At 42.3% G+C, this 9,953-nt stretch overlaps 1 protein-coding gene across 1 annotated transcript in view; it reads right to left on the minus strand.

The window, feature by feature from the left end:
• The window catches only part of PTCH1 (patched 1), a 123,685-nt gene extending 113,988 nt beyond the window's left edge, over positions 1 to 9,697 (minus strand). Inside the window, exon 1 of the mRNA XM_073670979.1 lies at positions 9,467 to 9,697. Coding sequence (XP_073527080.1) covers positions 9,467 to 9,469 — 3 coding nt within the window. The 5' untranslated portion in view covers positions 9,470 to 9,697. The remainder of the gene's footprint in view (positions 1 to 9,466) is intronic.
• Between the last annotated feature and the right edge of the window lie 256 nt (positions 9,698 to 9,953).

The raw sequence follows: 9,953 nt of genomic DNA on the forward strand, positions 1-9,953 counted from the left end.
AGTGTTCGTTGAGCTCGCGGAGACTCTTCACTTATCCCAAAATGCAGTGAGAATATGCAAATTGTCTCCTCAGGACTCCTCCGCTGGTTCACCGATTCTGCCCATGTCTGGCAGCTGTGCGCCTGCATACCATTTGTTTAACAGTATAGGACAGCTCAGCATACTGCACTTATATAGAGGGCTCCTGAACAGAAACATACAGGTGCTTCTCACAAAATGAGAATATCATCAAAAAGGTAACTTATTTCAGTTCTTCAATTCAAAAAGTGAAACTCATATTATATAGAGTCATTACAAACAGAGTGATCTGTTTCAAGTGTTTATTTCTGTTAATGTTGATGATTATGGCTTACAGCCAATGAAAACACAAACATCATTATCTCAGTAAATTAGAATAATTAACAAAAAACACCTGCAAAGGCTTCCGAAGCGTTTAAAAAGGTCCCTTAGTCTGTTTCAGTAGGCTCCACAATCATGGGGAAGACTGCTGACTTGACAGATGTCCAGAAGGCAGTCACTGAAACACTCCACAAGGAGGGTAAGCCACAAAAAATCATTGCTAAAGAAGCTGGCTGTTCACAGAGTGTTGTATCCAAGCATATTAATGGAAAGTTGAGTGGAAGGAAAAAGTCTGGTAGAAAAAGGTGCACAAGCAACCGGGATAACCGCAGGCTTGAAAGGATTGTTAAGAAAAGGGCATTAAAAAATTTGGGAGAGATTCACAAGGAGTGGACTGCTGCTGGAGACATTGCTTCAAGAGCCACCACACACAGACGTATCCAGGACACGGCTACAAGTGTCGCATTCCTTGTGTCAAGCCATTCATGACCAATAGACAATGCCAGAAGCGTCTTACCTGGGCCAAGGAGAAAAAGACCTGGACTGTTGCAATTTTGCATTTCATTTGGAAATCAAGGTCCCAGAGTCTGGAGGAAGAATGGAGAGGCAAACAATCCAAGCTGCTTGAGGTCTAGTATGAAGTTTCCACAATCAGTGATGGTCTGGGGAGCCATGTCATCTGCTGGTGTAGGTCCACTGTGTTTTATCAAGACCAAAGTCAGCGCAGCCGTCTACCAGGAAATTTTAAAGCACTTCATGCTTCCCTCTGCCGACAAGCTTTTTGGAGATTGAAATTTCATTCTCCAGCAAGACTTGGCACCTGTCCACACTGCCAAAAGTACCAATGCCTGGTTTAAAAACAACAGTATCACTATGCTTGATTGGCCAGCAAACTCGCCTGACCTTTACCTCATAGAAAATCTATGGGGTATTGCCAAGAGGAAGATGAGAGACACCAGACCCAACAATGCAGACCAGTGGAAGGCTGCTATCAAAACAACCAGGGCTTCCAGAACACCTCAGCAGTTCCACAGGCTGATCGCCTCCATGCCACACCACATTGATGCATTAATTGATGCAAAAGGAGCCCCGACCAAGTATTGAGTGCATTTTCTGAACATACACACATGGTCAAAATTGTTGGTACCCCTCGTTTAATGAAAGAAAAACCCACAATGGTCACAGAAATAACTTGAATTTGACAAAAGTAATAATAAATTAAAAATCTATGATAATGAACAAATGAAAGTCAGACATTGCTTTTCAACCCTGCTTCCACAGAATTTAAAAAAAAATTAAACTCATGAAATAGGCCTGGATAGAAATGATGGTAACCCTGAAAATAATGTGACAAAAGGGACAAGTTAAATCAAGTTGTGTCCACTAATTAGCATCACAGGTGTCTACAATCTTGTAATCAGTCAGTGGGCCTGTATATAGGGCTAGAGATACTCACTGTGCTGTTTGGTGACATGGTGTGTACCACACTCAACATGGACCAGAGAAAGCAAAGGAAAGAGTTGTCTCAGGAGGTTAGAAAGAAAATTTTAGACAAGCATGTTAAAGGTAAAGGTTATAAGACCATCTCCAAGCAGCTTGATGTTCCTGTGACTACAGTTGCACATATTATTCAGAAATTTAAGCTCCATGGGACTGTAGCCAACATCCCTGGACGTGGCCGCAGGAGGAAAATTGATGACAAATCAAAGAGACAGATAACACGAATGGTAACAAAAGAGCCCAGGATAACTTCCAAAGAGATTAAAGGTGAACCTCAAGCTCAAGGAACATCAGTGTCAGATCGCACCATCCGGCATTGTTTGATTCAAAGTGGACTTCATGGGAGACGACCAAGGAGAACACCATTGTTGAAAACAAATCATAAAAAAGCCAGACTGGAATTTGCCAAACTACATGTTGACAAGCCACAAAGCTTCTGGGAGAATGTCCTATGGACAGATGAGACAAAAATGGAAGTTTTTGGCAAGGCACATCAGTTCTATGTTCACAGATGGAAAAATGAAGCATATCAAGAAAAGAACACTATCCCTACTGTGAAATATGGAGGAGGCTTTGTTATGTTCTGGGGCAACTTTGCTGCATCTGGCACAGGCTGTCTTGAATCTGTGCAGGGTACAATGAAATCTCAAGATTATCAAGGGATTCTAGAGAGAAATGTGCTACCTAGTGTCAGAAAGCTTGGTCTCAGTCACAGGTCATGGGTCTTGCAACAGGATAATGACCCAAAACACACAGCTAAAAACACCCAAGTATGGCTAAGAGGAAAACATTGGACTATTCTGAAGTGGCCTTCTATGAGCCCTAACCAAATCCTATTGAACATCTTTGGAAAGAGCTGAAACATGCCGTCTGGAAAAGGCAACCTTCAAACACAAGACAACTGGAGCAGTTTGTTCATGAGGAGTGGGCCAAAATACCTGTCTAGAGGTGCAGAAGTCTCATAGTTACAGGAATCGTTTGATTGCAGTGATTGCCTCAAAAGGTTGTTCAACAAAATATTAAGTTAAGGCTATGTGCCCACAATGCAGAAATGCTCAGGATTTTTTCCAGAGCGTTTCTGCATCTCCCTGGCAGAAAAAAACGCATGCGGATTGTACATGCGTTTTCCTGCCAGGGACATGCGGAAGTGAAGCGTTCTTCACATGCATTTCCGCATGCGGGTTGACAAGCGCTTTCCAAGCGATTTTAGCATCACTTGGAAAGTGCTTGTCAACTTGGTCACACTATATAAATCCATGCAAATGGCATGAATTTATATACTGTGACCCAAAGACTGTTAAAAAATAAAAAATAAATATATACTTACCTTCCGATGGCCCCCGGAGTCTAGCTTCGCGCTCCGTCCTGGCTGCCGGCACATCGCGGTACACTGCACTGAAGGACCTGCCGACGTCAGCGTCGCGTGACCCGTCACATGACTATGACGTCAGCGCAGGTCCTTCAGTCCATCGCTAGCTGCCGGCATGAAAGGATGAGTGCAGCGGGGGCCGCCAGAAGGTAAGTATATATTTATTTTTTATTTTATTCTTTTTTTTACAGTTTTCTATGGTACCCAGGTCCGGAGGAGAGTGTCCTCTCCTCTAGACCTGGGTACCATCCGCACATTGGAACGCATGGAATGGGCATCTACAGATACAGTGATGCGTAATCCATGCGGTCTAATGCAAGTCAATGGCGGCGAAAACGCAGTACTTCCGCAAAATAATTGGTAGTGCTGCGTTTTTTTCCGCAATGATAATCCGCAGCGGAAATTTCCACAGCATGTGCACAGCATTGGGGAACATGGCAGACCTTCTACCATGCGTTTTTTAAGCGTTTCTGCAGCGTTTTTGCCGCTGCGGAAACGCTTAAAAAACGCATCGTGTGCACACAGCCTAAGACTACTATCATTTCTGTCCAGGCCTATTTCATGAGTTTAATTTTTTTTTAAAATTCTGTGCAAGCAGGGTTGAAAAGCAATGACTGACTTTCATTTGTTCATTTTCATAGATTTTTAATTTATTATTACTTTTGTCAGATTCAAGTTATTTCTGTGACCATTGTGGGTTTTTCTTTCATTAAACGAGGGGTACCAACAATTTTGATCATGTGTGTACATTTCAGAAGGCCAACATTTTGGATATTAAAAACATTTTTCAAGCTGTTGTTATAAGGCTGTGTGCCCACGATGCGTATTTCATGCGTTTTTGGTGCGGAAATTTCCGCAGCGTAAACGCATGATAAACGCATGGTAAGCCTTCTGATTTTTCCGCAGCGTTTCTGCTGCGCTCAAAAATCCGCAGCATGTCCATTAATTTTGCGGAAGCGCAGCGTTTTCGCCGCCATTGACTTGCATTAGAACGCGCCAATTCCGCAAGACTGCATCTGTACTTGCGTAATTGGCGCGTTCTAATGTGCGGATGGTACCCGGGTGTAGAGGACAGGAGACTCTCCTCCACACCCAGGTACCATAAAAAAAAGAATAAAATAAAAAATAAAGATTATATTCACCTTCTGGCAGCCCGCGCTGCGCTCCTTCTCCTTTGCCGGCACATCGCGTTGGACTGTAGGACCTGCGGTGACGTCACAGTCATGTGACGGTAGGTCCTTCAGTACAGGGCATCGCGATATCCCGGCAGCCAGGAACGAGCGCAGCAGCACACCCCGGGCCATCGGAAGGTAAGTATCAAGGTTTATTTTTTTATTTTTAACCATTCTAAAGGTCACAGTATATAAATCCATGCTGTTTGCATGGATTTATATAGTGTGACCTAGTTGTCAAGCACTTTCAAAGTGATGCTAAAATCGCTTTGAAAGCGCTTGTCAATCCGCATGCGGAGACGCATGTGAATCCGCATGTATTACGCAGGAAAAACGCATGCACAATCTGCATGCGTTTTTTCTGCCAGGGAGATGCAGAAATGATGCAGAAATTTTCTGCTTCATTTCTGCATCGTGGGCACATAGCCTAAAGTATTCTAATTTACTGAGATAATGACTTTTGTGTTCTCATTGGCTGTAAGCCATAATCATCAACATTAACAGAAATAAACACTTGAAATAGATCACTCTGTTTGTAATGACTCTATATAATATATGAGTTTCATTTTTTGTATTGAAGAACTGAAATAAATTAACTTTTTGATGATATTCAAATTTTGTAAGAAGCACCTGTATATTATGCAGTATTTTTACAGTGGGTTCTTATGGTGGACAGATGCCCCGGCATCCATTCTGGCTGTAGTCAGTGTCTGGCAAATACCTGCAGAGCTTATATATCCAGAGCATATAAATACAGTGTGTACTTAGCCTATCACCTCTCATGGCGAATACCTCCAGAGCGTATAAATGCAGTATATACTTAGCTAAAAACCTCCAGAGCATATATATCCAGAGCATATAAATGCATCCTAACACCTCTTAAGGGTGGTTGTCTGGTCAAAACCGATAAGTCTGCAGTTATTCTGCGTGACTGCAGACATATGAATCCCCCCTGTGCACGCACTGTGCGCTGTGGGGATTTGCCAGTTTCTGACCCGGGACTGGAGGGTAAGTATGAGTTATACATACTGCTGGCCAGTGGGCGTGGCCTCGCTCCATACACTTGTAAGGAGCGAGGCTGCGCCCTCTAGTTGAACACGCCCACTGGCCGGCCATGTCACTAGACGGCCGCGGCTCAATACAATTGTATGGAGCAAGGCGGCGCCGACTGGCTGGAGGTATGTATAACTCATACATACCCTCCATTACCGGGTCTGAAACCAGCGACTCCATGAAGTATAGTGCGTGAATTGGGGAGATTCATAAGTCTGCAGTCACACAGAGTGACTGCAGACTTATCGGTTTTGACCAGACAACCCCTTTAAGGTAGCCAGATACATGAGAAAAAAGATGGCTGACCATCTAGCGTGGATTGGGGTGCCCCTACTGTCCCCAACAGTATATGTCAAAGGAGAGAAAGATCCGGCATGTTGGATTTCATCATACCTAATGCTTTGCTCTCTCAGTAGGTAAACTGCTTCCATACACATCACATATTCCCCTCATCCCATTGAGGGCATACGAAAGCTCGGCTGAGCTGAGTGTACATGTCTGTAGAGAGGCTCAAGAAGAATAGTTGTCACCAAATGAGCAATCGACTTACATCTATGCCACAGTGGCATAGATCGGAAGTATATGTCAGGAAATTTGATCTAGCGAAAAGTTCAATCCAGACGCCAGTTTTATTTTGTTTGTTTTTTGACAATGAAAGAAGTAAGTGCGAGTTTACTAAGTTTTCCATCACTTCACTGTTCAGAAAAGAGCTGATTAACCACAACTGCATCCTGGTTTTGCTCAATAGTAGTGCAGCATTTCGGGAACATGCACTCTTAAAGTAGATCTGTCCAAGATTTTACAATTCAGACTGATACAAACTCATACATTATAACATGGATCTGTCAGATCTGATGAGACTGTTAATTTAAAAATCCATGTCAAAATGACTGCAAAATTAAAATGAACATTTATGAGTTCACCTAGAGCTGGACTCACAACATATTCATTTTAATGTTTGACAGGGAAACTTTCACAAAGGGGTATGACTGCTGCAAATACTTAACATGTGCACATACCCCAAACAGCTTATCTTACATTAATTTTCTAAGTAAGCACATCAGCCTCATGAAGTCTAGTGTCTGCAGATTCTCTTGTGAAATATGGTGACAGAGCCTCTTTAGGTGCCAAAAGGGTAGAGGAGACGGTTTAGGCTTTCATCTACCTATAACCGAAGCTCCCTCTAGTGGTGGCTACAGGCATCCAGAATGATGCGTTTTAAATCTATGTCTTGTGCATGGGATTTGGAGTCTTGTGTCTCACTACTAGTAAGATATATTACTAATTAATCAACCTATATGGTTCCATGGTGATAAATCACATCTATTTGTTGTGGAGTCTCAGCCTAACAAATTGTCCCATTATTTAAATTGTGAACTTGTGAAGATGAGGCTCCAAAGAAACTTAACATTTCAGCATGACATTAGTTGGAACAAATGCTACAATATTTTGGGTTCTAGGCTGCTTGATAAAACTATGGCAAGAGTATATCCGATGCCCTAGAACATTATTATGAATGAAGCAATGACTGAAATCGAATCGACTGCCAGCCACCATGTATGAGCTGAGCTAACACTGTACACTCATTGCACTCATGGGCCTGGCCAACCCCACAGTCTGGGCACAAGATAAATTATAACCACTGACACTCGTCATCACTCACACACAGGAAAGCAGACTGGCAAGAAACATGTTCCATTGACGATACTAGGTTTTGGGAGTGGTAATTAGTGGAAGGCACCCTGCACCTCTATGTGGTTAACTTTCCCAAAATGACCTAAAATAGCGCTGCCAGCAAATTCTTTGTGCTGCTTGCGGAGCTTTATGAGTAGGCTAGCACTAAACAAGTACTATCTTAATGATTCTCTCCCTGTGGTCTAGTCTCCTTCATATGCAACTGATGAATTACTGTTGGGATATAATTGGCCTTGTTTGAGTAATGTTCTAAAAAGAGGAAGAGGTGTCATTGTAATAGTCTGCTTCAACTTGGGTGGTCAGAGGCATTCCTGCCCCCAATTTGTTTTACTGAGTGCTGCATCCCTGGCCATAATACTATTCCTAATCAATCTGCCCCTTTTTTTACATGTGTAAGCTTTGCTGGCTTTTTAAATGCATGCCCTGGACATGTACACCAGGTTTTGTTAACTTCTGCTAAATCTTAGGATGCCACAGATGTGTAGCAAGGAAAGACATGACAAAGGTGTCTTCTTCATTTCTGGGGTGGGATGTGGAGAAAAGATAAAGGGTAACTTGATGCAGGTGATCAGGCTTCTCTTCTCATATCTACACTGGAGGTTACAAATTATTAAAACATGTGTAGCATATCTAATGAGAGTCAACAAGGCTGACCATGATAACTGCTACATATGACTACAACATTGAGCCTTCTATATAAAGCACTCACATAATCTATATTGGCATTAATCCCAAATTTTTAGTAATAGTACAGAATTATTGATTCATCTCTGCTAGTTCCACTGGGTTTGCCTATACTCTGCACCTGCTTCCTTACAAGCTGACCCACTGATAGTCCAAAAAACACTTAATTTGTGGTCAAATTTCTGGAAACTAATCAAACATTTTGTGACAGATTCCACATGGGAATTTCCTGGCACAACTAGAATAGGGATCCTGGGAGACAATGGCAGTCACTCACCTCACCTGCAGTGAAGTGATATCTGTTGTATATTAGTAGTAGAGACACCAGCTATTAGTGAACCAATGGATAACATGGTGCAACAATTAGAGGTTATGAACACTAATAAATTACATAGCAGATAGTATCAGCCTCCATGATACAATGCATATAGATCTGATGAAACCTGTGTTCACACTATAATCCTTAGCATATACCTTTACTACCAATGCATTTCTACATCTCCAGTTTTACACTTCTTGGAGTTGTGCAGGTTATAAGATATGTTGAATAACTTCCAGACAGTACATATGCTACCATAATGCCTATAGGCTTTTGATAGAAGTAGACCATTCAATTACAAGTTACAATGCAATTACACATGGCATAGGTAGGTGCATTAGACTGACAACTCTTCATAGCGCTTTGACAGTGGCCATCACTGATGGCAGTGTAACACTGCTGGTAAAAAGTATATATAATATACAGCTTATTAGCATATAGTGGCCAGAATGTCCAAGTAAACCAGGATGCCCAGGACAGAAGAAGACTTTTCATAAGCCAGATCACTAACAGTGCAATCCTGGGAGACACCATCCCTTTGACTCTCTGCTGAAGTAACACATTTATTAGAGATATAAGCGTGAGGAGTGAATGGCAAGTAAAACAATTCCTCTTCATTGTATGCCTCTTTCATACAGCTAATCCGGTTTACACATCACGCCTACATAATTCAATAGGACTTTCTACACTGAGAGTATAAAAGGTATAATGTGTGTGTGGGTGAAATAAAGATGAAAAAACTGGGAGCAGGACATTTCCATCTCCCACTGATCTGCCTGTCAATTTTCTATCTGGGAGTTTTGCAAGAGGATTTGATTTCAAGCCTGTGTCCTACAATACCTTCGCTGTCCAAAGATATTACCAGATAATAGACATCTCCACCACAATTAGATACACCTTTTATAAAACAATGTCACCAAGAAATCCCCTCTTGTCACACACAGAACACACAAGAAACCCAAAACTACCAAGATCCATGATTAGGAAGTCTACAAAGTGCAAGTAATGCTAAGATACAGCAGTAAAATGATAGTGAACATTCCCTGGAAAAGAGTACACTCAGCGTTACTACATGGGAGAGTTTGTAGCTTATAGTACACCATGATCTCTCCAAACTTCTCCTTATTACACCACCTAATCCCCATTCCCAGATCCTGTATCCACAAACATACACCCTGCCAACCCATCTCTGCCCTCCCTTTGCTCCTCAGCAGTAGCAAGATCACAACTACAGCTGGTGCCATTTGCCAACATCCCACTCCAGAGAGTCATTTATGTTATTATCCCCCAGCTTTCTAAGTTCCTTCATGCAATTCAGCATATCATTGTACTTACCATCAAGTCCCTTCTCTCATGTGCTAAGCCCCAGTGAAATGGAAGATGATCTTTTTTCCCTGTATCCTGGGGGGGGGGGGGGACTTTTGAGATCACATCAGTTCTCTGCCATCAGGAACTGAGAGTGTAATAATCCTTCTGGTGTGCAGGCATTCTGCAGAGTGCTGGAAGCTCTCACAATTACATGACTGTTTCTATTAAGCAGCTCCATCGTCTTCCATGTGGGTGGTCTGCCTCTCAATAGGCAGGACCTGTCAGCGTCACGTGACTCCCAGAAACAAGAAAGAAGGGGAAGAAACACGGTGACCTTTTTAATACAATAAACTTCTACAAGAGAAGGCAAAGCAAAGCCCTGTAAACAAGTTATGTGCACCAGCCTGGCCATGCAGGCAAACACACTGCACCCCCCCTTTCATCTGCTTGCCACTGCAAAAGGAAACTGATAAGGCAAAGAAATTTCTCATGAATACGTTCACACCATGAACCT

Source organism: Phyllobates terribilis, unplaced genomic scaffold, assembly GCF_046119375.1.
Source record: "Phyllobates terribilis strain yellow unplaced genomic scaffold, ASM4611937v1 Scaffold_1__5_contigs__length_1240528914, whole genome shotgun sequence".
Taxonomy (NCBI): Eukaryota; Metazoa; Chordata; class Amphibia; order Anura; family Dendrobatidae; genus Phyllobates; species Phyllobates terribilis.